General features: G+C 43.8%; 1 protein-coding gene across 8 annotated transcripts in view; it reads left to right on the plus strand.

The window, feature by feature from the left end:
* The window catches only part of MRTFA (myocardin related transcription factor A), a 160,534-nt gene that overhangs the window by 96,246 nt on the left and 37,164 nt on the right, over window positions 1-27,124 (plus strand). For all 8 annotated transcript variants that reach the window (XM_089775501.1, XM_089775504.1, XM_089775506.1 and 5 more), the window contains one exon: window positions 15,700-15,765. In XM_089775501.1, the coding sequence (XP_089631627.1) occupies window positions 15,759-15,765 (7 nt within the window). In that variant the 5' untranslated portion in view covers window positions 15,700-15,758. The remainder of the gene's footprint in view (window positions 1-15,699; window positions 15,766-27,124) is intronic.

The following is a 27,124-nucleotide window of genomic DNA, read 5'->3' on the forward strand; positions in this document are numbered from 1 at the left end:
GCCTGGCCACCCAGGAGCAGGTGTGCATGAAAATCAAGGGGGTCCAATGAGACCCCCGACCCTGAGCCCTGAGCTTACAATGGCCATCCTGGGTCAGACCAAAGGTCCATCTAGCCCAGTAGCCTGTCTGCCGACAGCAGCCAACCCTAGGGACCCTGGAGGGGATGGACCAAAGACAGTGACCAAGCCATTTGTCTCGTGCCATCCCTCTCCAGCCTTCCACAAACCTTGGGCAGGGACACCACTCCTACCCCTTGGCTAATAGCACTCCATGGACCCAACCTCCATGACTTGATCTCACTTCCCTTTAAACTCTGTTCCAGTTCTAGCCTTCACAGCCTCCTGCAGCAAGGAGTTCCACAGGTTGACTCTTTGCTTTGTGAAGAACAACTTTCTGTTACTAGTTTGAAGCCTGCTACCCATTCCTTTCCTTTGGTGTCCTCTAGTCCTTCTTTATGGGAACTAATGAAGAACTTTTCTGTATGCACCCTCTCCACCCAACTCCTGCTTTTAGAGACCTCTATCCTGTCCACCCTCCATCTCCTCTTTTCTAAGCTGAAAAGTCCCAGTCTCTTTAGCCTCTTTTCATATGGGACCTGTTCCCAATCCCTGATCATTTTAGTTGCCCTCCCCTCTCCCAGCCTCTCTCTTCCCCTCTCCCACCTCTTTTTCCCAGTCTCCCCCAGTTTTGTTCAATAAAGACAGATTCCATTTTTGAACACAATTGTCCTTTATTTTGTACATCAAGAAGAGGGGCTAGGGAAGGGTAAGTGGAAGGAGGTGAGGGAGGAATGGGGCACGAGCCCCCAATGGGGAGGACTGGGCTGGCTCTGCAGGCTTTTCGGGTGGAAGCTCTCCTGCAGCCCCCCGATTGCCCCCTCTCCCCAGATGGCAGCCTGCGGCAAGTGCAGCCGGTCTGATGGCCAAGTGCTTTGATGTGCCCAGTGTGGGTACTCCGGGCACTCCAAGCCAGGACTGCTTTGCAAGCGGGGCACCCCTGAGAACTGTCTGTCCGGGGTGGGGGTCGGGACCCTTTAAGCACAGCCCTCGGCTAGCCTGAGACAGCATCTCCACGCTCTAAGTCCTCCTCTGATGCCCTGCCGGCACTGCTTCCGGCCATCCTGAAGCCCGGTTCAGGGTCCACTTAATGTGGACATGCTAGTTCGAATTAGCAAAACGCTAATTCGAACTAGTTTTTTAGTCTAGATCCGTTAGTTCGAATTAGCTTAGTTCGAATTAACTAATTTGAACTAAGTTAGTTCGAATTAATGTTGTAGTGTAGACGTACCCTAAAGTAGTAGTGTCTGGTGCTCTGCATCTTTCCAAGATTTCCTTTTGCTTTGCACGGAGTGTTTAAGGTGTGCCATAGACCAACTGACACTCTCCAGTTCCTTTCTACTGCTCATGTTCTAGGATGTAACGTATCTTTGTCCATAGCCTTTCTAGCACTCTCGATTGAACTTCAGCTCTATAGTGTTATAAATTATTTATATTAGATAATTTAGCTTTAGTCCGTTTTAGTTTAGGTTTCAGGGGTTCCCCTACTATTTGGAATCTTAGAATGCCCAATACTACAGATCTCAAGCTCTGCCTGTTCTGTTCCCAGTCGGTGATGTCAGGAGAGCTTTCTGTGCTGTCTAGAAGCTTCAGGGGGTAGCTGAGTTAGTCTGTACATGAAAAAACAAATGGCCAGGTAGCACTTTATAGACTAACAAAACATTTGTTGTTTGTGCTGTCTAGGGAATTCATGTTTTCTTTCAAAGTGAGATCTGCTGGTCTTTCCCCCCTGTCTAGGCAGTCTCAGCGTATGTCCACACTAGGGAGTCATTTTGAAATAAGTTATTTTGAAATAACTTCCAAAATAATGATTTCAAAATAAGCTATTCCTTTTCACAAGCAGTTATTTCAAAATAACAAGCTCTTTGTTTTGAAATAACTGGCTTGGTAGTGTGAACAGTCCCCTTATTATTTCAAAATAAGGAGAGTGATTTCAAAATAGCTCCCCAGTGTAGACATGCCCTCAGGAGTACAGGCTTCATATGTACTTAATGGGGCTTTTCAGGTGACCCCAGTCTCATCCTGGGCCCTCCTGCTACTTGTCTCGTTGACCTGAACCTCTGATAGCAGCCCTCTAGCCAAGGTGCTTTCATGGTTGCAGTGCTCCATTGGGTCCAAGGATTCCACTAAATGGTGTTCTGGCTGGAGCAGTTCTAGTGACCTGCCCTGGTTCAGGGCCAGGCAGCAAATTAACAGTTAAACTGTAGTCTGGTGGGCTGCACAACAGTTTGTGAACCCATGCCCTGGGTCAGGGCAAGGCAGTAAACAAATAGTCAAACAGTATGAAGGTCTGATGGTGCAGGCCTGTTCGCAGGCTGAGCCAGTGGTCAGGTCTCCGTGCTAGTGGAGAGCTGACAAACACAGGGGTTTTGCCCCGGAGGGGGAACTGGCCACCCAGGAGGAGGAGTAGCAGGGGGGATGCGGGCCCTCCCTACTCCACCATGTCCCAGCCTAGGGCCCTAGTAGTGGCGGGGCTCCAAGCCGTAATGCGCTGTCCGGGTCACAGGGTCAGTGGGGCTCAGAGCTGCAGTGCACTGCCCAGCTGACCTCCATGTCTTCAGCCGCCCTGGGGTTGGCTGTCCCTGGGCCACTTCCCTGTTCCTCCTGGGGGCCTACTTGGCTCGGGTGTCACTCCTTGGAGTTGGCTAGGGATGGAGGCAGTGGCAGTGTGTCCACAGGCTCAGGATCCGGGTCTGTTAAGGGTGCAGGCAGTCCGGCCTGCTCGGCTGGGCCTAGCAGATATTCGGAGGGTCCAGGTAAACCGGTGGGCGCAGGCAGCATCTCCCGTCATCGTGTCCCAGGATCCGGGTCCAGCTGTGGTCAGGGCGGTCTAAGCCTGAGCTCAGGACCTGGTAATGGCCCAACCCAGTCATCCGCCAGAGAACAGCACAGCAGGGCCTTCTGACGCTGGGGCTGGGGAACAGCCTCTGCCCTGCTTGGCAGCTGAGCTCTAACTGAGCTGGGAGCTTCCTTTCTTATACCTTCAGCTCTAACTTCCTGTTTCCTGTAGGCAGGGCTGGGTGACTCGGGCACCACCCACCAAGGGGTTTTGAGGGAAGTTTCCTCCTTTGGGTCAGCAAGAGGCCACACTGATTCACTACAAGGATTATAAGATCACTAGGAAGCACCAGAGGCTATGGTGTAGCAGACATGCCACTGACATCTCCTTTCTAACTCAGCCATCTAGCAAGAAGGTATTTTGAAGGGAAAAAAAATGTTTGAGGCATCAACCAGTGACTCCCTTTGCAAAACTTCACCTGTGGTACCTCCAGGCATGTTTAAGGATGGTTGACTCACTGAGCAGGGACTTGGTAGATCAGAGTCTTGTTTCCTCAGTATGTTTGGTATTACTCACCTGGTGGGAAACCAAAGACCGTGTCTGTGGTAGGGGTGCCCTTTGTTCCCACACTGCCCACAAAGATGCTCAGTATAAATACATCTCTACTGGTCTGGAGAGCTCACCTGGATAACCATATAGCTCAGTGTTCTTGGATTCCATAAGAATATATGCTGTACATCAGTATTCTGGAGCCTTGGGCAGCGCATAAAAGTGTTGCCACCCTTTCACTGATCCACCCGTCCAAATCAGGTCAGAAAACATAACTATTCTATTACATAAATGGTGGGGAGCAGGGTCTTTCCCTCTTCAAGAAAGTAACCAATTGCTGAAACTAGCATATCCAAAATCACATCAACCTCTTGGCAGTGCACCTATTGGGATTAACAAATAGGGATGTTAAATATCGGTTAATTGAATAGTTGAGTAACCTCATGAATTCTTATCAGTTACTTGACTATTCTGTACTTCTCAGGGGTGGGGCCAGCATCCAGTGCATGGTGTGCCAGGTGGCAGCTGGTCAACAAGAGAAGCTAGTTTAAAAACCAGCTCCCCTCACAGACCACTGCCTGTCACCCCGTGCTGCTGCCTCTAATACAGAGGCTGCAGTGTAGAGGGACAGCAGCCTCTGTCTGGGGGGTCTGAGCTCCTGCACCTGACATGAGCCAGAACTGAGCCAGGGTGCCTGCCCACCTAGTTCCTAATACACTTTAAATGCAGAGCTGCAGCAGGAGTAGGTGTCCTGGACCTGTTGCAAGCCAGGGCTGAGCTGGGCTGCTGGCCAGCCTGCTAAAAAAAATTACTGGTGAGAGGGGGATGTGCATATAGTCTATAGCATTAACCTGTAAGCTTTTGTTTATTGGTTAATTTACTACACTATTACATCCCTAGTAACAAAGTCCCTGACAGATCTAGATCGGAGTGGCCAACCAGTTACACGAAGAGCCAAAAGACCAGTGGATAGTAGTGCAAAGAGCACACACAACCTCCAGAGCCAGGCACCCCCAGTCCCCCCTCAACCCAATGCCCTCCCCCTGCCTCGGGCCCCCCAAGTTCTCCTCACTCTAACCCAATGCCCTTCCCCTCCCCCAGAGCCAGGCACCCCCAGGCTCCTCCCATTCTAACCCAATGCCTGGGTCTCACCAGAGCTGCCACCGCCATAGCCACACACTTTTCTCTCCAGGAACTGGGGCGTGTGCACAATGCTGGCATGCAGTTCCGAACGAGATGTAACCCTGAAAGCCGCATTTCTGTGAGCAAAGAGCCGTATGTGGCTCAAGAACCACAGGTTGGCCACCCCGATCTAGATGGTGCTTGGTCCTGCCATGAGTGCAGGGAACTGGACTTGAAGGGACCTCGAGATCATCCAGTTCTAGTATTCTATGATTCTAGTCTCAATAGACATTTTTGCAAGGACTATGAGGGGCAGCAGCATTCTGTGGTGCAGCATATTTTCTGTCAGTGGGGATTCCTGTCATGGGAGTTCTTTACAAACCAAGGAAACAAGAAGTGCCCAGCATATTGCTTTGGAGTGGCCAAAGGGGACAATTCTGGAGTTGATGCTTTCCTAGTGAACTAGTTGCACCTGCTGATTGTATGCATTCCCTCCCATTCCCCTTCGGCCTCATGGTCTTAGCATGATCAAGCAGAATAAGACAAAAGTATTCCTGATCGCACCATAGCAGCCAAAATAGTTGTCGTTCATTGTTTTGTAGGTGACTACTTGCCCATACTTTCACCTACAGTCATTCTGAGGTTTACTTTCTTAGAACAGAGATAAGACCAACCATCCCAGCCTGGCCTTCTGCCACCTGGTTTTTTGGATGGACAATTACCTTAGACTGAGCCTGCTTAGAAGAGGTCCAATCCATCTGTAACCCTCTACAAGTAAGAGCTGTACTGCTAAGCGGAAGTGATTCCACATTTGCAGTCAGCAGTATTGCTTCCTGAAATGTCTGAGATACATTATATCTTGGATATCTTGTCTCCTTGAGGACATTGGACCTGTTCTATTACTTCACCATGTGTACTAGCTGTTTTTAGCAGCTATTAATGCCTGCTATTCTCCACCCTCTACTCTCAATTTTCACCCATCCAGAAATGTGAAGTTCTTAAATGAAATTATCAAAATATTCTCCCACATATTAAACTCTGCTTCTACCTTGAACCTTATCCTAAGGCAATTGACACTTAAAAACCTACCATTTGAGCCCTTGGCCTCTGGTTTGCTCCTATGCCTGCCAGTGGCCTTCTTAACAGCAGTTACCTATTCTAGAAGAGTGAATGAGTGCAGGGTCTTCATATGGACTTTACATACCCAGTGCTTCATGGGATAAAATGACTTTGAGGTTGATTCCTGAGTTCATCACAAAAATTCCTTCTGAATTTTACCTGAATCAATGTTTGCTTCCCTTTGTTCTATCCCAGACCGCATAACAACAGGACAGGAAATTCTTCTCCTTGAAGGGCTCTTTCAGAAGTCTGAGATGATTTGTCTCCATCACTGATAGGATGAAAGGGATAGCAGTCTCTTCCCAAAGGCTCTCTATATGGATTTCTGGCTGTACCCTTCTTTGTTCTGAATTTATGGATGCCCCTCACTCTCAATCTGCTAGCCTGTGCACTATTAATTAAATCCTGTCTCAGTGGCTTCTCTGCAAGCAATTTCCCCCCTCCTCCAAACAGCTGTAGAGCAATGACTTGGGTCTCCTTTCACACATTTATTAGGAGGCAGTATATCTTGGTTCAAGCCCCTTTGGATCAGCAGTCCAAAAATCTGATATGCAGAACACGCTCCTCAATTAGTATAGCAGATACATGTAGGGACCAGCACTCAAAGAAGATAAGTTTTACTTACCTTATTGGAAATGGAGTTCTTCAAGATGTGATCCCTTGGGTAATCCATGACCAGCCCTTCTCCCCTTCTGCTCAGACCCTTGTTTGATTAACGACAGAGTAGGAACTGGAGAGCCAAATGGTCTATGCTACCTCTTATACTTTTTCTTCAGTACATGAGGTATAGGATGCAGGCATGGGAATAGGAGTCTTCCAGCTGCAAGTGCATGGAGGGCATGGTCAACCACAGTGAATATTCTTAGGTACATGAACTTCAATTAATATAATGTAAGTAACCTTTCTTTTTGATCCACTTTACAGGTGGCTTATGCTTCATTGCAACACTTGTTGCAATGACATTTTTATAGCTTTGGAATCTTTCAGAATAAAAGCCTGTATAGAAATTTGATTATTTCAGCAATAAATGTCCTATATCCAAGGTATCTGGGGGTTTCTCCATTAAATTCCTCTCATTTTTAATTTACATATTTCTTTGGTTTTTCTAATGAAAAGGAACTCAGCGCTTAGTATTTTTTTAACAACTCTTGACACTGTGTGTAACATTGCTGAGATGAGAACATTTTTTGGATGGTTGGAGCTCACATATACACACTTGAAAAATGTTGCTGCTGGTTTGGATGACACAGTGATAAAAGCAAACTAAGCTCAGACTTTGCTAGTGTTCCCACCACTGTAAGTGCTGATGCAGCTCTGCACTGTTAGAATAACAATAAGAGAGTTCTCTAAATAGATGCAGTCCCTGTGGATTAAGCTGCCAGCTCCTACCAGCCATTGGTAGGTGAGTTACTGAGCTCTGATCTAATAGGGCGTGTGTATGTAATTCTTCACTGGTGCATTTCTAGGATTAACAGTAGTAAAAACATCCATGCTATGTTTTGCCATCAGTGCAGTGCCACAGGTAGTAACTGTAGTGTAATTTTGTCTGAGATTTATTAACATAGACACACTTATACCTATTGCTTCCCCTAGAACAGGGATGGGGAACCTGAGGCCCATGGTCCAAATCTGGCTCCTGGCTTCCCTTGATCTGGACCATGAGGCTCAGAGTTCCCTACTCCCCAGTGTGGGGGAAGCAGCAGGAAGCTGTTGCTCTAGCCCCCTGATGGCCAGCTCTGCCCTGTGAAAGGTGGACAGGGCAGGAAGCAGCACTGTGTGCTGCTGTTCCCCCTCTTTTCTCCCTGACTAGAGGAATGGCAGCACAGGGAAGCATAGGCTTGCCTGCAGCCTCCATCCCCCATTGGCCGGAAATTGTGGCCAGTTGGAGAGGCAGAGGGTGGTGCCTGCAAGCACAGAGTAGCACAAAACCCTTTGTGCTCCCCGCCCCCCCCCCGGAGCTGTGTCTAGCGCCCCCATCCCCTGCTCCATCCCTCACACTCTCTCTCAGACCCTGCACCCCCAGCCTACTTCTGCACCCTACCTCCTGCCCAGACCCCCACAAAGTCTACTAGCCCTGCACCCCCAGAAGAGTTAATCTGGCCCTGGGGAGAAGCCCTGAGTCTCTTCTCTCCTCCTCCCACTTCGCCCCTGGTGAGGCTGAAGTGCAAGGGGAACCCTGGTGTCCCAAGTTGCATGAGTGAAGCGAGCTTATTTTTCCTTCTTCTCACTTGGGTACCAGATGAGCGAGGGGTTTTGTTTTTTCTTCTCTCTTGTGTGTGACTCTTACTGATCTTTCTGTGGGTTAGCGGCCCCTGACCCTAAAAAAGTTTCTCACCCTGACCTAGAGCACTGTGCCATCTCCCACCTTCTCGTCTTTCAGACTCTTTTACAAACTTTAATTAAGCCTCACTTCATCGTCATCTTGTGAAGTAAGGAAGCATTATTATTCCCAATTTACAGAAAGGGGATAAGAAGATACACAGGCTAAGTGACATGTTGGGAGTTGTGCAGTCTTTGGTTCAGCTGGGAATAGAATAACTGGAGTTTTGATTCCTAAACCCCTGTTCTAATCACTAGATGTACTCTCTTCTTAAACAGAGAATAAGATTAGGGCCTATCTTTGATTTTGAATTAATTTTTAAAATGGGGTGTGGGGGGGGGGGAGTGCTAATTCTGAATACGAAAGAAAACTGAACTGGTCCATAGCTGTCAATTGCTTTTAAAAACACTTTTTGTTCTTGGCAGAGGTCCGTTACGACAGCTTTGAATTAGCTTTAGGGACATCTGTTACCCTATATATAGGATTCACACACTCTCATACATGAACAGGTGATCTCCTAAATATATGGAATTCAATAACACATGGAATCCAGAGTACTTATTTAACCCAAAGTCATCTGGGGGGAGGGTTTTTTCCCTCTGCCATCCCCCTCTAATAGTGAACTGTGGGATAACCCTTGGAAATAATACATTCTATGTTGGCAATATTTTACCCTTGAAATATTTTGCGTGCGTGTATAAAGTATTCTATTGTGTTCATATCACTTGATAAGGGATGTACCTTTTAGGGTTTTTCCCTCTGTAAATGACTTTGAGCTAGATTTTAAAAGGTATTTAAGTGCTTATGTCACAGTGGAATCAGTCAGAGTTAGGTCCCTAAGTACTTTTACAAATATGGTGCTTTGTTCTTTCTCTCTTCATTTTATTCAGTCATATTAGCAGTGATTGGTTACTTACTGTAAAATGATGCCTTTTGGATGGGGTAAATAAATTGTTCAGTTTAATCCAAGGTTTTGCCATTAGGAATAATTGAATGAGATTTGAGTGAAGGAAAATTTAAAATGAGTTTGTAGAAATATTACTTATTAGCAAGAACCACTGCTGAACTGTGGAGTAGTGTTCCAGAGATCATCGCTTGAATATTTTAAATCATATTGGGACAGTGCACTGGAGAACATAGTGTTGGGAATATTCTGCATTAACTAGAGCATTGGAATGGGGAAATGACGGAATAGATGTGACCAATTCTGTCTCTGTCTGTCTGTCTGTCTGTCTGTGTCTCTCTCTCTCTCTCTCTCTGTGATTCCCAAAAAAATAAACAGAATTATGAGCAAAACTGATTGGGAGGAAAAACTTAGACCAATATGAATGAAAATTGGGTGCTCTTTAAGAAGATATTATTAGATGGATAAAAAGCCAGTTTCATGCTGAAGGAAGATGATGGCTTTGACAAAATAAAGGCAGCAATTACAGATTAAAAATCAACATGTAACAACAGAGAAAAGGGGAAGTAGATAGCAATGGGTGTAAATTAGAAGTTACGAAGTGTAGAAAATTGATAAGAGAAACTGTCTCTTCAGTAAGATGTCTGGGAAAAAATCCTGGCTGGCAGAACTAAGGACAGTAAGGAGGCTTTTTAGAGTATATCAGGAACAAAAGAAATCCTAGAAATTGTATCGGCTCATTACGTGGGGGAGATAACACAGAAAAATGTGAGATTTAAAATAAATGTTCTGTTGCGGATTTGGAAGAAAGCAGGATTGAGGATGATGAAGAACTTTCTGATTCATTTAATAACCGAAGTTGTTAAATATCTACTAGAGGCGCATTTTTAAATCAATGGACTGTGTTAAACTTGCATCTAAAAGAATTGGCTGAGGTGATCTCCATCTCACTGATGTTAATAAATCTAGGAGTACTGAGGAAATTCCAGAAGACTGGAAGAGGACTAATATGATGATATTAAAAAAGAGCCGGTGGGATGATCCACATAACTATAAACTGGTTAACCTGGAATAATTCCTAGGAAAAAATAACAAAAAAGCTGATACAGGATTTCACATTCTGAAATCAAAGGATAGAAGTAATATTAATGCTAGTCAAATACAGATTTTATGGAAAATAGGGTTTGTCAAACAAACTTTATTTCATTTTTTGAGATGATCAGTTTGGTTAACAACGGTAACTGCATAGTTATACTTTGATTTTTGTAAGGCATTCGACTTAGTACCATATGATACAGGTTGAACCTCTCTAGTCTGGCACTCTCCGTGGTCTGCCTTGATTTTTGTTAGTTGGATGTGCACTTATCCTGGGTGTTGCCAAGTTTCCCATGGTGCCATAAAGCTTTTTTTACAGTTTAGAGCCATCAGTCCTGGCTCTCCTTGTTTTGTGCTGTTTAAGTTCCGTTTTACCCCTAAATGTCTTCTAAGAGCCCATCCCACTTCTTCAGATGAGTGGCGCAAGAGGCCCAGGAAACTCCAACATTTGCTCCACTCATCTGAAGAAGTGGGTTGGCCCACGAAAGCTCACAATAATATATATATTGTTGTTAGTCTCTAAAGTGCTACAGGACCATTTGTTGTTTTTTTAAAAAAAATAAGTTATAGACTAACATGGCCACTCCTCTGAGACTAAGTGCCCAATAAGCCGTGGAAGTGTTGATAATGCTGCTAGACAATATTGACCTCCTGTGAGTTGGCAAATTCTGTGGTTTGACATGGGTCCAATTCTGAGGGTGCTGAACTAGAGAGGCTCAACCTGTAGGTTAATTTTTTTCAATGGAAATATGTAATATCAATAAAACACATGTTAAATGCATTAACTGGCCTTCTGACAGATAATAGTAGGGACTCATCAAATTTGGATTATTCTAATGGAATTCTGTAGGAACAGGTACTGAGCCCCATACTAGTCAACATTTTTTTTTTCAATGATCTGGGTGTAAATATAAAATCACAGCTGTATTAAAAAAACTTGAGGATGATAGAAAGATTAATAGAGAGGTAAATCTTAATACGGCTGTCCTACAGAGTGATCTGAGTCACTTGGTAAGTTGGGCCTATTCAAAACAAATGTGCACTTATGCAGTTGAATATAAAGAGAATTATATCCTTAAAGGATCTCGGGGTCATAGTAGATATATGCATCTAAACATGAGGTCCCAGTGTAATTCTGTGGCTAAAAGGACTATTATAATCACTGGATACTATACTCTGCTTAGTGTTCAAGTTATGGTAGATCCTAAGCCAGGTCATATTAAGTTCAGGTCTTTTACCTTTTAATCATACAATATGGATTACAACATTTCATTCTCCCAGCTCCAAGTCTTAAGTGAATTTCGACCCAAAAGAGCCAAAATTGAGCACCTTGACACAGCAAGTGTCTCTACTGATCTCTGTGGCAAAGTAGGTATGTCTATATAAATAAGGTCTGCTCGTGAAGCCTTTTCCTACAGTTGCATAACAGATGGCAGTAGACAGCTCATTCAGACCACTGGCTGATAAGAGTTAGTCACCCTGACCAGTCATTAACCATAGTCATGGACTCACCCTACTCTCTCCATTGTCTCTATGATTCTCTGATGACCTGTGACAAAAAAGGAGGGTGGAAAGGGAAACTGAAGGGAGAGACCTCTCTAAATTCACCAATCAAAGAGCAGTATTGCCAACCCCAAAATCACAAGGAACACCTACACAAAGTTATGAGAATGGTCTACAAATCATAAGATATTTTAAAAATAAAACATGTTGGATTTTTATTGACCTTTTGTTTGTTGAGTATTTAGGATTCATGTTTTAAAGCTTTCCTCCTTAGCTGTAAGGCCCAGAAGTATAGAGAACTTTTTTTAAATGAAAGCTGAGATTGCTACATAATCAATTTACTCCAGGCCTTTAGAAAAACACCGAATGTTTTGAGACTGGTGGTAAAACAATGGAGGAATTCTTGTGAGCCCATGCTTTGCCCACAGTATAAATAAATAAAAAAAACCCCAAGATCTTCTCCACTAAACATCCTAATGAGATACTGCAAATGGTAAACTGAATTCAACAGCTACTTGATACGAACAGGTATCAACCTAGTTTTTCATATTTGAGATGCGTTACTAGGAATCATACACGACAATATGAAATCTTTCCACTCTCAAGTCAGCATATTCACAAAGCACCTATAATTTTGATCCATGCATTTATTGGATAGTGAAAGAGAAAGGAGGGGAATTAGTGTAGATAAATGTTCAAATTAAAAAAAAAAAAAAGCCTAAAGGAATTAGGACTGGGCTCCTACATCTCACGTTCAGAACTGACTAGGACACTTATGACCAGATTTTCAAAGGTGTGTAAAGATCAAATAGATATCTTTGAAGATCCAAGTTGGCAACTGTCTCTTTAGGAGCTTAATTACCTTTGGAAATCTGAGCTTAGCTTTCCAAGTCCAATTATCAAAAATGACTTTAGTCACTCAAGTGCTTTTGAAAATTTTAACTAGGGACCTAAAGAGACAAAAGGCAGGAGATTTGGTATTCCTTTTAAAAACGTGTGACATCTATTTTTAGCTAAATTTTATATTTTTCTCCAAGGGGCAACTGACACTTTCTGCCCCCTCACTATGCCATTGCCCCTCCTCCTGCAGATCTATCATCTTACGTGTGTACAGACCTGTGAGAGCCGTCCCATGAAGCTGCAGTTAGTGTCTGTGGCGCCTGCTTCTGGGAGGTGTTTCAATGCTGCCACATTCACCTCCAAAGAGGGGGCTTCCCAAAGTAGGCCCTTGCTGCTGACTCCCAAGGCATCCACAGGTCCAGTCTCCTTTCAGTGGGCTCACTTCCCAGGGCTCATTGATCTTGGATCTGGCTTCCATCCCCTCTCCAACCCCCCATCTGAACTACTGTGCCCTCCTGGCTTAGGAAAATAATAAACAGGAAGATTGGAAATTAACCCGCCCAGCCTCATGTCCCCTAGGCAGGGAATGAGCCATCTACATTAGGCCCCAGCTGGAGTATCATGTCCAGTTCTGGGCGCCATATTTCAGGAAATGTGGAGAAACTGGAGAAAGTCCAGAGAAGATAAACACAAATGAGGAAAGGTCTAGAGAACATGAGCTATGAGGCAAGGCTGAAGGAATTGGCCTTGTTTACCTTGGAAAAGAGAAGACCGAAAAGGGACATGAGAGCAGCTTTCAAGTATCTAAAAGAGTATCATAAGGAGGAGGAAGAAAAATTGTTCTGCTTGGCCTCTGAGGTTAGGATGAGAAGCAATGGGCTTAAATTGCAGATATTTAAAACCAGGTTAGACAGACACCTGTCAGGGATGAGCTAGGGCAACTCAACTTTGGAAGCCCCAGGGGCCACACTGATACTTACAGAACATGCTGAGGGCCTCAACTTAAGTGTGGTTGCATATGCAAGCAAATATATACAAATAGCTTCTCTCACACTTGACAGGCATGAATACAAAGATTAAGGCAAGACTATACAAAACACAGGCCCCATTTACGTTAGTTCTGCTGATATTAATAAAATGCAATATTTACCCGATTTCTACCCATGTGACAGCACTTTTCATGAGCAATGACAGTCCAAGAATTTAACTACTAAAACACATATCAACAGAAGATCGTTACATTGACTACTTTTTTGTTTTGGCTCCCACTCACCGGCCACGTGTTGAGCCCCACGTAAACCCATACTGCACTGTGGGGCGCGAACAAACTGGCTGTGGGCAGCATACCACGTTATTAATAAATATTTTATAAACCTTTACCTTTTCTCTCTGCTGCCATGTCTCCTCTCCTTGCTCCATCATCTCCCCTGGTGCCTGCTGCCCCCCAACTCCTCACCCTCCTCTGCTGTCCTGACTCCTGCCCTTCTCACTGCCCTCAGCCCTCCTGCGACCTACCCCCCTCCACCAGCCTTTCTCTCCCTCCTGTGCCCTCTCCTCCAGTAGCCCCACTCTGATCATGTGAGCTACTCCTCTTCTAACCCCTCCCTCTACACACCTGCCCTGCCTCTCTCCTCTGGTGCTGGTCCCTCCCCTGCAGGTATCTGCCCTTCTGCTTCACGCACCTTCCCTTAGCCCTGCACCCTCCTCGTGCCTCCCCTTTCCCTCTTTGCCCTCTTTTCCCCTGTTGCCCATCCTCTTACCACTCTCTGCCCCCGTTCCCTTCACGCCCCTGTGCCCTCACACATCCCCTGCACCATCCCCACCTTTCTCATACCCACCCCTTTTTTGAAGCCTTCTCCCAGCACCTTCTCCTCCAGCCCCCAATGCACTTTCCCTCTCCTCTCCCAGCATCACCCTGTCCCTCCTCCCACTGACACCTCCCCTCCTGCCCTTTTCCTCATTGTCTGTACTTGGCCCCCTGGCATTTGTCTCTCCTCCAGCCTGTCTCTTGGTACCTTCCCCTTTCTTCCCCCTCCGCCTCTGCACAAGCCTCTTCCTCTCTCCCCCCTCCTCTCTGTACAAGCCCATCCCCTTCTGCACACGCCTCTTCCTCTCTCCCCCCTCCCCGCCCTACAAGCCCCTTCCTCTCCCACCCCGTCCAAACTCTTGCCCCTCCCACCTCTCCCACCCCCCTGCCTTCTGCTGGGCTGGACTGTGAACCGCATGCACCGCGGCGGCGTGGCACTTTCCAGTTTTAAAATCCCGGGCATGATGTTACATCGTGCTCGGGCATCTCCCCGCCCACCTGCAAACGGCGTGCACGGCAGCAGCAGCCGGCAGTGGAGGTAAGGGGGAGCTGAGCCGAGGGAGCCGACTTCCAGGTGCAGGGCCCCCTTAGGCATGGGGCCCGATTCGGCCGAATCAGCCAAATCGGCTTAAGGCCGGCCCTGTGTGACACTATTGACTGTTGTTTAAAACAATTTCAAAAGCTCTTTTCTTAAATGGGAAGAGATTATCTACTTTGAGGATGTAGAGCATGAAAGTATCTTGACAAAGGCATGAATTTGAAGTGGGGATGGAATCCAATACTTACTAGTATTAGCTCTGATTTCTGAGCTTATTATCTCCTTACTGGATCTGTACTTGGATGTTTGACCATCCCCCACAATTTCTCTCCTGAATGAAGTTGTAATGGATGAACTGCACCCTTTGTAACCTGCATGCTGCAATTCTAATAAGTATGTTGAAGATTCGTGTTTGAAAGGGAAACAGATTTTTATTAAACATTTTAATGTGTCATCAAAAAATCAAATCAAATCCCAGTAATGGGTGAATATGGGGTAGGAGCATTTCTAGATATTCTCAAGGTGCCTCACTTTGAGGATGTGAGGATGCTACAGAATTTGTAGGTGGAGAGGGGGATCAGTCATATATCTTGCACTTGAAATACATTTTAGTGACTAAGATATTGTATAAAAATAACAGGCACATCAGTAATTATAATTTTAGGAGCAGTTTGGAATGTTAGTATTGGACTTTTCTTGTTGGTACACAGTCCATACATTGTTTGTTTTTAAATGTTCTTGGTTTGGATAGACACTTGGTGCTCTACAGCTTCTTGAGAAACAGGACTTGCTTTTGTGCTTTGCGGATTTTTATCGTCCTGCCAAGACCCTTTGCAACTTCCTCTCCTCGTCAGCCACAGCAAATACGGAAACCTTGCTACTTACGGCCACTTCTGCAATTGCAGGAGTGCAAATGAGTGAGGTGTGAGGAGGGGGCTTTCTCTTCCGCTCCTTGCTTATTTTGGAGACCGAAGAGGAAAATACAATGTACCTGAAAATGTGCTCCATGTTCTGGTGTCTCCGACTGACCTGTTTCCCTCTTTCCTCTCTCTCTGGCATCCTGCAGTGCTGCAGTTGAAGCTTCAGCAGCGACGGACACGGGAGGAGCTGGTGAGCCAGGGGATCATGCCGCGTAAGTACCTCTTAAAACTTTTTTCTTTTCGCTATGCATTTGTTTCCTGCTTGTGAATGAGGAAAGGTGGTTTATGTGTGGATTGAAACACCTGAACTTTTGTTTCTGCATAAAAATTGCTAGATATGAGAGCCCCACCCCATTTTACCAGACCGCCTTCTAATATTAGATCTACCTGTAATACTGAGAAGCAGTGTTGGCAACAAATTTCTTTAAGTGTACTCAAAATACAGTGGCTGTATTGCTTGCTATGAAAACCTTTTGGAGAGTGTGTGTCATTTAAGAAGTGCTTTACATACTCAGCACATGCTGGTAATCACTCTGAGCAGGCTTCCTGCCTTCTGTCAGCTCTCCATTACTCTTGTGTGGCCATTGTGAATTCGTCTGTCTTTAGGCACACACATGGTAAGATCTCTACTTATGCATACAAGATGTCAGGGCACCAAGGCAGCTCTACTCTTACGTTGGCCAGATTATTTGTTTGAAATGCATCTAGTAGGAATCTGTGGTGAAGAGCAGTTTCTGTAGCAGGGAGAAAAGATCTGCAGACACTGTGATGTGGTAATGTTAATAGTGGGGTAAGTATACTGCAATACTGAACTTCATGTGCCCAGGACTAAATCAGGTTTGGAGAACATAAGAATGACCATACTGGATCAGACCAATGGTCCATCTAACCCAGTATCCTGTCTTCTGACAGTGTCCAATGCCAGGTGCGTCAGAGTGAATGAACAGTACAGCATCAAGCTTCTGGGGAAAAAGGGACTAGAGACACCATCTCTGCTCATCCTGGCTGATAGCCATTGATGGATGTATTCTATATGAACATATCTGTTTCTTTTATAAACCCTGTTATAAGCTTGGCCTTCACAACATCCTCTTTCAAGGAGTTCCACATGTTGACTCTGCATTGCATGAAGATATTACTTTCTTCTGCTTGTTTTAAATCTGCTTCTTACTAATTTTGTTGGGTGCCACATGGTCTTTGAGTTACAAGGAGGAGTAAATAACATGTCTTTATTTACCTGCTCCATCCAGTCATGCAAAACAGCTTTTTGAACATACAGAAATATATCTGGTAGAAAAGGGGCTGAATAACTTGGTTAAAGCCTTTGAACTGGGTGACGTTTTCCATGTGCATAAGCAGCAAGCAAACAAGGGACCACCGAAGAGTAGGTGAGAGTTATTTTTGGTGTTCTCTGCATTTCCCCTCTGTTTCCTTCCTTAAGAAACCTCCCCATGCGCGCACACCTCTTTAGTGTCGGCTAAAATTAAAACAGGCAATACTGTCTCTTTGGGCTGAGGAGGAAGGGAAGAGGATTTTCTGAGGAATATGCTAAATGATAGTTCCTTCTCTTTGTAAAATCATAAGGCTGTTTGTCAACTCTAACTATGTGTAATGGAAACCTGCCAACATCACTCTGTCAGCTGGAATATTTCATTGTAAGGCTAGGTCTAGACTAGATCTGGAAGATGGGCTTGCTAACATAGCTGGTTTTGACCTACCTTAAGCTGAGCTTGGCACCAACTCCGCAGTGGGAGATTGATAGGAGCAAATGCTCCCATCGACCTGCCTTACTCCTTGCGAATCAGGGAGTACTGGCACCAATGGGGGGCACCTTCAGCATTCGATTTAGCAGGTCTTATAGATTCATTAAATTGGATGCCAGATGACTGATGTCTGGCATGGTAAGTATAGACGTGGCCTAAAGTAGCGATCTGCTTCTAGGTGCTTGAAAAGACCCCCTTCTAAAAATTCCACCACCAAATCTAAAAAGGAAGATGGGGTTGATTTGATGGATTTCACTCTTTTTTGGGGGGTGGGAGAGAATACTAATAATTCATCCCTACCTGTGATTACTTTTATCCATGGGGCACATGCAAATAATTCTGCAGAGCACATTGGTTGCCTTTGGGAGGAAACAGATTGTTCCAGTAGTCAGATATTTTCAACAAGAAAAAACCTCTCCCAGAAGAAAACATTCTCCTACTCCATACAGGGCCCATACCTTCCCAGTTCAGTTTACATACATGAACTATGTCCAATGCTATCAGTGTTTTCGGTTATTTCTGAGGTTCAAAGCACATATCTAGTAGATTGTTTGCCCCAAGGGACTGTATCTTTTCTTGACTGCTATTGTGAGAAGACATTAAGTCTACATTTCCAAAAATGACTAGCGATTTGAGGTACTTCAGTTTTTGGGTGCTTAATCTGAGACATCCCCCCATCTCCACCCCTCCAAAAAAAGGGACTTGCTTTTCAAAGTATTTCAAAAGCTGGGCGCCCAAAATCTGAAGACCCCCTAATTACTACTCACTTACAATGCTGTCTCAACTGCAGGCAAGAAAAGATGAAGCTCCATGAACAAACAGTCTAATGGATATGTGCTTTGAATCTGAGAAATATACTGAGAATGCCAATAGCATCAGTGTGCAATGATCACATCTGTAGTCACTTTTGGAAATTGTGACCATATTTTCTATGCGGTAAAGCCAGTGAATTTTGCAGAAGCTTATTGTCTTTGCAGTGCCCATACTTGGTGGCTTTTATCACAAGATAAAGGAGAGCTCTCTGAGAGAGGCCCCTTGTTAAAATGTTAGTAGGATGCTGAGAGGTCTTGTCTCTACTGGACACTGATTTAAATGATTTACATAATTTAAAATCAGTTTCTTCTAATAATATTGCAAACGTCATTTGTTGGGTTGAATGTTAATGTCAAATGGGAAATGAGAAGACAAGATATTCAAAAGAAAACTCCCTTTATTGCTCTGGAAACGGAACATGTCACTTACACATCTTCTGCTCCTGTGGGCAGCTCATGCTTAGGGCAGCTCTGTGTCTAGTTTGAGAGCCATAGTACAGAACTCCACCTTAACACTGAGAATGTCCAGGTTCCCTGTCCGTCCTCATTCCTCTTCCCCATGCACCTTGCCTGTGAAAATGCTCAGGTACTCAGTCTTATTCCCTGTCCCCTGTTGTTGCTGAGATCCATATTCTCATCGCATACCTCCCATATAAAGCCCTTAGCCAGGAGACAGACCTGCATTAGATATCCTAGATTATGTGGTTTTTCACAAAAGCTAAGAGGAGGCTTAGAGCTGGATTAGGTGATCTGATGTCCCCTCGCTTCTTGAGATTCTGTATCGTTTATAGCCCCTATTTGCCATCTGCAGGGCCTTGGCAGTACATGAAAGAAATGTGGTAACTGAAATGTTTTCCAGTTCCTGGTTCCTCCTGTTGAACAGAGATGTGAATTGGATAAGCTGTTTGTGGAAGGCATAGAAGCAGGTGTTCATTGCCTGTAGTAAGGCTCATTTTCTTGCATCCTTCATTCAATTGACTGAAACATGAGTCTCAAATATAAAAGTCTTGACGGTGCAGAGAGCTTCAGACATAGGATTACACATTTCATCTCCCATGCGTTCTCTATCTAAACACTGCTTAGGCTCCATGTACTGGAAATGGTCAAGGTGCCAGTACTCATAAGTGCCAGCATGTGTCATATTGCTTCGGGGGTGAGCCTTTGTGGGGAGGGGGGAAAGGGTATTCTCAGAAGAATGGAGTTGGGAGTAAAGCATCTTTTTCTCAACTGGAATTTTGTTTGGAGGATAGAGGAGAATAAAGTGGCATATTTTAATATTTGTTATCAATTATACTTAAACTTACTTAAATGCCCACAGTCTCAAAGCTGCCTACTTACTATTAGAGGGATGCATTTTACTGTGTGGTGTAAATGTCTCACAGAGCTAAAGCTTCTAGATACATTAAGAGAGTATTTAAAATAAGTGTGCCTTCATTATATCTGCTGGCATCAGGGGTCAATCACCTTCTTGTTTCTCTGTTTTTTTCCCTTTCGTTTTTTATTTAGTTACCACTGGTGAAAGATCAGAGTTGAAGGTCAAAATCTTTTATTACCTCCAGAGCATGTACAGCTGGGGGAATGAGCAGTGCACTGAGTCTGCAGCTGCTATACTTATGCCTTAACCAAGATGGATCTCTCCCAGCAGGGAGGAGAATTCAGTGCTTGTGGTCTATTCAGTTTTGGCCTTGTTATTGGAGGCTAGTTAGTGTCTGAGTAAAGTTTTTAGGTACTTGCCTTTAAAATATATATATATATATTGTGAGAACAGAAATGGTGAATCAGCCTTTCCCTTTGATTTGTTAATTGACCACAAAAATAGCTCCCCATTCAGCCCTTTTTTAAGCTTTTTTAAAAATATGTTGCCAATTGTCAAATCTGGAGTTCAAAGCTGTACTTTTAATCCAGATTGCTTATTTTTTCATGGCATTGGAATATTAAACACGTTATAGCTGTCTGCCTCTGATTCTGAATAGGAATGTTAAGGACTAGTCGACTAGTTGCTTCTCCCCCCTTGCTGCCTCTATCAGATAGAGGCAACAAGTGAGGGGGAAGTGGAGGGTACTTCAAAGTGGCAGCGCCGCAGGGAGCCCAGGCTCCGTGTAGCACTGCCACTTTGAAATGCCATGGTGGCATTTCAAAGGGGCAGCACTACACAGCTGATCCTGGGCTTAGTGCGGCACTGCTCCTTTGAAAAGTCACCACGGGGTTTCAAAGTGGCAGCGCCGCACAGAGCCCGGGGTCAGCTGTGTGGTGTTGCCCCCATGAAATGCCGTTGCAGCATTTCAATGCAGCAGCGCTGGAGTCCCCAGCTGACCCCAGGCTCCATGTGGCACTAAGCCTGGGATCAGCTGTGCTGTGCTGCCCCTTTGAAATGCTGCAGCAGCGTTTCAAAGGGGGCAGCGTCGCTTGGAGCCCAGGGGCAGCTGGAGTCCCCAGCTGACTTCAGGGTCCATGTGGTGCTAAGTCCAGGATCAGCAGTGCGGTGCTGCTCCTTTGAAACACCACCACGGCGTTTCAAAGTGGCAGTGCCACGTGGAACCCGGTGTCAGCTGGGGAGTCCTCAGCTGATCCTGGTCTCTGAGGGGTGCTGCCCTTTGAACCAATGTGGTGACATTTAAAAGGGGCAGCGCCGCCCTGTTGACTAATCTAATAGTCGATGCAAAAATGCATTGCCTATTCAATCGGTGAAATACATGCTACTTGACATCCTTAATTCTGAGGTGACCACTCACCACAGCTGTGCAGCCACTTCTTGGGAGGAATACAGCATCTACTTAATAGAGTAAAACAACTTTATGTATCTGAGGTTATGTAGAAAATATCTGTTAGACAATTTTATTTGCCCCAAATAAAATACTCCTGAGCCAACACTGTGCCTTTCAAAATATGCTGTGGGATCTCTTAATTAGTAAAAATGTCAAGGCTTTAGTTTTTCATGCCCAGGGGAGTCAGCCACGGTCATTCAATTAGGATGAACTGCAAAGAGCAGGGCATCCAATTCCCAAAGCTAGTGAATATTCCAATACATAGATTTACCAAGCCAGCACAGAACAGCTCTCTACCTTCCTGGTTACCCAGATGCCAACCACACAGTTCCCTTTAAGCAAGCTAGTGTTAGGGTTCCACCCAGACACCCAAATCGATTATGAGGATTACTGAAAAACTTACTATATAAGAAAGTTTTACCAATCCCAAAGGATCGGCTCACATTACCTCCCAGATTAATGAATATTTCAGATCTTATACAAATACACACGTAAACCAATTCTATTAACTAATTATTATTTTAAAAAAGAGCATATTGGTGGCATCACTACAGGACCAAATTAACATTACAAAAGAATCTTGAATTATGGACACCTTGGGAATGGAGGTTGTTTGGAACTCAGAAATATTTGTAACACTGAACAAAAAACATTATGGTTGTTTCAAAAGTTTGCAACTGAACATTAAGTTACTGTAATGCATTTGCTTTTGTAATTGGTCTCTGCTGCTGCCTGATTGTGTATTTCCGGTTCCAAATAACATGTGTGGCTGACTGGTCAGTTTGTAACTGTAGTGTTTGTAACTCTGAAATTGGACTGTATTTGTACACAGTACCTTAACTATGTGTTTTTTAGTTCCATGTGTTTGGCTATCTTAAGTGTAACCTCAACTAGGGATGTTAAAATGTGGGTATTTAACTAATCAAGTAGTCGATAGAATTTTTATTGACTACTTGATTAGTCAATAGGCAGCCTGGCTTAGTTCTGGCTTGTGCTGGGTGAAGGACCAATCCCCGCTGCGGCTCTGGAATTTAAAAGGCAGTAGGAGCTGGGCAGCCTGCCCCTTTGGGAGGAAGTGTGAGTAGTCGAATTGATAAGCATAGGCTTATCAAGTAGTTTAATAGTTGACTACTCCTTTACATCCATAGCCTTAACTCAGCATTTTCTATATTTATAATACTTGACTTTGGAATAATTACTACATCTCCATAATGTTTTTTATCTTTAAGTTACTGATATGTACTCTCAAATTTAACTCTATCTTATCAATTTTTTGTCTGGGAATGTACTTTGTTTTTAAAAATGTCATACATAAACATTAGCTGATAAAATCAAAAGGGAACAGTACCATGAAATAGTTCTAATAATTTGAATATGTATAGTACAAACGTAAAAGCTAAAATTAAAAATTTAAAGAGGAAATTCAGCAACCCACTAGAGCCTCAGAAACAGGAGAACACCAACCAGTTAAACTGGGTTTGCAGCTGAAGCATATTAGTGAATCTGGCTCTTAATTTACTATTATCTTACTGGTTGAGTAGGGATGTTAAATATTGGTTAATTGATTAGTCGAGTAACCTCAAGAATTCTTATAGGTTAGTCAACTATTCTGTAGTCCCTGGGGGTGGGGCCAGCAGCCAGCGTGCACTGGCCTCACTCCTGAGGATCCCACTGCCACTATGTGCTATGCCTCTGTATCAGAGGCAGCAGTGCAAGGTGCCATGCAGAAGCTGGTCCGCAAGGGGAGCCAGTTTAAAAACCAGCTCCCCTCATTGACCGGCTGCCTGTTGCCCTGTGCTGCAGTCTCTGATAAAGAGGGAGCAGTGTGGGGTGGCAGCAGCCACTGTCTAGGGCGGGTCTGAGCTCCCGAACTAGGTACAAGCCAAAACTGAGTGGGGCTGCCTGCCCGCCTGGTTCCTAATACACTTTAAATGCAGAGCCGCAGCAGGGATAGGCCCTGGACCTGTTTCAAGACAGGACTGAGCCTGAATACTGGCCAGCCTGCTAAAAAAAAAAATTTGGAGGATGGGGAATGCGTGTAGTCTATAGCATTAACCTATACGCTTTTGCTTAGCAGTTAATCAACTACACTATTATATTCCTAGCTCAGAGTCCTGGGTTAGTGAGAGTGGCACTACAGCATTACATGAAGGGAAGACGGTGGGCAGAATACACTCCAGCATCTGTATGCTGTAGGTGCTCTCCCTTCATTTTTCAGTTCCCTCAGCAATGCTGCGTCAAAGTACAGTGAAGCCGAGCCAAGACAAGTGACATGGGGAGCCTTTCCAGCAAAAAGCTAGACTGTAGCCACAGACTCTTTAGACAGCAGTGGCATTTGAGCCTTATATTTTACCAAGGAGAACTCTTGACACATTGTGCCCAATTTCCCCTTAAATGATGCAATGTCTACACTCCAAGCACTTCCGCAGCACAGCTGCATATAATTTGCCATAGGGTGAACACTCCCGGCTGCAAAGGGATGCGATTTTCAGTTACTGTAGTTAAAACTGTATTTTGAAAAGCAGTGCCTATGTCAATGGAAGAATTCTTCCGTCCATCTAGCAGCATCTATATGAGGGTTAGGTTGGCTTACTGACATGTCTCATGAAAAGAATTCATAGGAAAAATTCACATCCCTGAGCCATAAAGCTATGTCAACTTAAATGTTAGGTCTATAGGCCTGGCCCAAGTCATTTTAACTAATTGAACTGTAACATGAAAGTTAGCTATAGAGGAAGGGTGATAGCTGGCTGAGATGAGTCTGATGTCACAGTTACCTCAGTTCTTGAGCTGAATCTGTCCTTAGCATACACAATATCAAATAGATAAAATAATGGTTAATGGGTTAAATACAGAATAATTTCTTAAAAAGTTAGTTTACACAGAAGATTTTAATTCATTTAAACTATATGAAAAGTTTTGATGTGTATATGTTATTTCACTGTTACAATTATTAGGAACAAAGAAAAACCTGACACGGTGCAGTTTCTTTAAAAAACCTCACCTTTTAATTATTTTGTATACAAACCAATTAATAAATCTGTTTGTTAGTTCCCGTAAAATTTTCATTTTGTACTTTCAGAGCACTATAATATGTCGAGACTATGCTGTATTTTTCCATACAAAACAAAGCATTTGAACCCTCATGTTAAGTGCAAAATGGAAAACATTACTGATTATCATAACCAAACCCTCTAGAATAAATAAGCATTACTATAATGAAACATTTCTTCTGTAAATGAGATGATACAGATTTATAAATGTCTGCTTCCATTAACTCTCGGTATTCAATAGAAGTGTGGGGGGGCCGGCAGCAGTAGCTGGGAGCCTCGCACAGGATGGAGGGGGCCAGGAACAGAAGCTACCCCCTCCCTTGCGCAGGTCTGCTGGCTCCTGCTGCTGCCCCCTCTTCCCCACGTGCACAGCTGCTGGCTCCTGCTACCCCTATCCACATTAGGGGTGGGGGCAGGAGCAGGATCCCTTAATCGGTTATTAATTGGTTAACTGATTAACTGGGATTTTACATCCCTTACATTCAGCATGCATTAACAAAACCCCTTGGACTTGCAAAAAAATATATATTCAGGACACTTAAAACTTTGCAATATCCAAATGAGATCAGAAGGGTGAAGAGGAGCTCTACTCCAATTTATCTGATGATGTGGGTTTTACCCATGAAAGCTTATGCCCTAATAAATCTGTTGGTCTCCAGGGGTACATCTTCACTGCATGCTTATTTTGAAATAAGCTATTCTGGAAGAAATACTCCAAACCAGCTTATTCAAAATAGCACATCTACACTACAGGGAAGCCTCAAAATTAGTCCAAAGTAGGCTTCCTTAATGTGGACACGCTACCTTGATTTAGAACCCCAGGAGGCACTGGGGAGTATTAGTTTGAACGGCCCTGGGGAGGAGCTATTTCAAAATGGCAGCAGTGGAGCGTCCATGCTATTGCTTTTCTGAAATGGCTGTTTTGGAATAGACGTTATTCCTCGTGGAATGAAGGTTACAGACGTCAGAATAAGCCATCCGTTATTTCAAATTTATTTCAAAATAACAGAATTGCTGTGTAGATACTTGCATTGTTATTTCAGAATAACAGCTGTTATTCCAAAATAATGCTGCTGTGTAGACACACCCTAAGGTGCCCCAGGACTGACTCGTTATTTTTGCAGATACAGACCAAACATGACTACCCCTCTCAGAATCCTTTGATTCATCCATTCTTAGAGCAGACTTTGTGTCTGTCCCTTTGATGAATAATCTCCCCTCTGCTCAAGCAAATATGTTTGCCAACTTGGCAAAATGCCTGGGCAAAAAAAATTAATAAGACCATTCCTAGCCTCTGTTACAAAAAGCAAGGATCTGAACAAGCAACAAGAAAAAGTTTAGTTTTCAAAAGGGCTGTTCAGGGAAGGAGTGGGCTGGCTGTATTATCCTGGGATGGGGACCCCAGAGAATTCTGGCCAGCCCCGTAACCCCCAAGATAGTTGCCATACATGTTTTTATTGTCCTGGACTATGCCTTTTTGGAATGCAGTCTGCATAATTGCATTTATTGCTTTGTTACAAGGATCTCTAATAGTCAAATGCCACCTATGGAATCCCTGAATGCATTCTCCTTCCTATAACTCCAATGAAGAGAAAGCGGAATAAGTTACAGGCTTTCACTGGCAGTGAACTAAATCATCAAGCATATTTTATTAATCAAGGAAGATACAAATACACCCAAACATTACAGTTGTATGCATTTGTCTAAAATGGAAATGCATAAGCCAAACCAGACACAGCCCTCAAGTTCCTGGCAAGTTGTCAGTGTAGTTCTCCATGTAATGTACAGATTCTTCCCACGTACCCAAGGTCAGTCAGACTCAGAGGAAGGATGCAGCATATTTAGAGAGATGTGATAAGAGTCAGATACTGCAACATTCTCCATTTCTTCTCTCCCCCTCCCTCCCAAGCAAACAAACCAAAAGTGAACTGCAGCACAAAAATTAAAAATGAGTTGATTCCAAATTCCTGTGTTATGTGCTACTAACTGGACCATGCTTAGGGAAGAGGGATTTCAGAATAGAAATAAATCTGAAATTTCATTAAAAATTCTTTTATTTGATCTTGCACTTCTTGATTATTGCAGCACCCTCAGAATATGACATCACAAACACCAGCAGTCTCTCTGCAACCTCTGAAGCAAAATGCAGGACAATGTAGCACTTTAAAGACTAACAAGATGGTTTATTAGTTGATGAGCTTTCGTGGGACAGACCCACTCTGACCCACGAAAGCTCATCATCTAATAAACCATCTTGTTAGTCTTTAAAGTGCTACATTGTCCTGCATTTTGCTTCAGCTACCCCAGACTAACACGGCTACATTTCTATCACTATTCTGCAACCTCTGGTATTCGTAATTCTGAGATACAATCAGTGAACCAGGAACTGCCAAGAGGATTTCATGCAGGAAAGAAAGCATTTTAAAAAGATTAAAACTTCCATACCATAGGTTCTCCACAGCCTGATTACTGACCACATTCAGTGGATAAATCTAGAATTGTTTTGAGTTTAATCAGAGGCCACAAATACTATTACTCATTAACTGCAGTGAAAGGGTTATTAAATAATATCATTAAAAGGCAGTGTTAGGGCGACTTGGGTGTCTTAATTGTGTTTCTTGCCTCAGTGTATTTTGGATTTCTTTTACATACAACCATAACTCTGAATTTTGTAATGTTTGGTTTTGGAATAATGGCAACATGCTTGTAAATGCAAATCTTATTGATATTAGGGCTATAGCCATGGTTTTTAAGTGTTTCCTCTTCTCTCCACCCCTATCATGTATAGAAGGTTTCAGCTTCTTTTAGAGCACTGAAGACCTGATCCAAAGATTCCCATTGACTTCAGTGGGCATTGGATTTGTCCCTGAGTGGGAATTGTGAGTTAAGATCAACTGTGGGTCTGCTGTTTATTTGGTTTCTCTGCATTTTTGTAGGGACAGGAATGGGATGAGACAGGACACACATCTTTGTCGTTCCCCCTCTTGATGTTTCTCATACATATTGCTCTCTTTTTGCTTACTTTATATTTGGAAATGATCTGTGAAGAAGATATGGAAGTTCCTTTGATCACTGTATTTACTGTGCTGGAGTGCCCACAGTGTGACAGAAATTGTATGGGCATGTATACACTCCAGAATTATGTTGATCTAAGTTGTGTTGACATACAGCTGCTGCA

Source organism: Pelodiscus sinensis, chromosome 1 (genome assembly GCF_052426305.1).
Source record: "Pelodiscus sinensis isolate ZL-2025 chromosome 1, ASM5242630v1, whole genome shotgun sequence".
In the NCBI taxonomy this organism is placed as follows: domain Eukaryota; kingdom Metazoa; phylum Chordata; order Testudines; family Trionychidae; genus Pelodiscus; species Pelodiscus sinensis.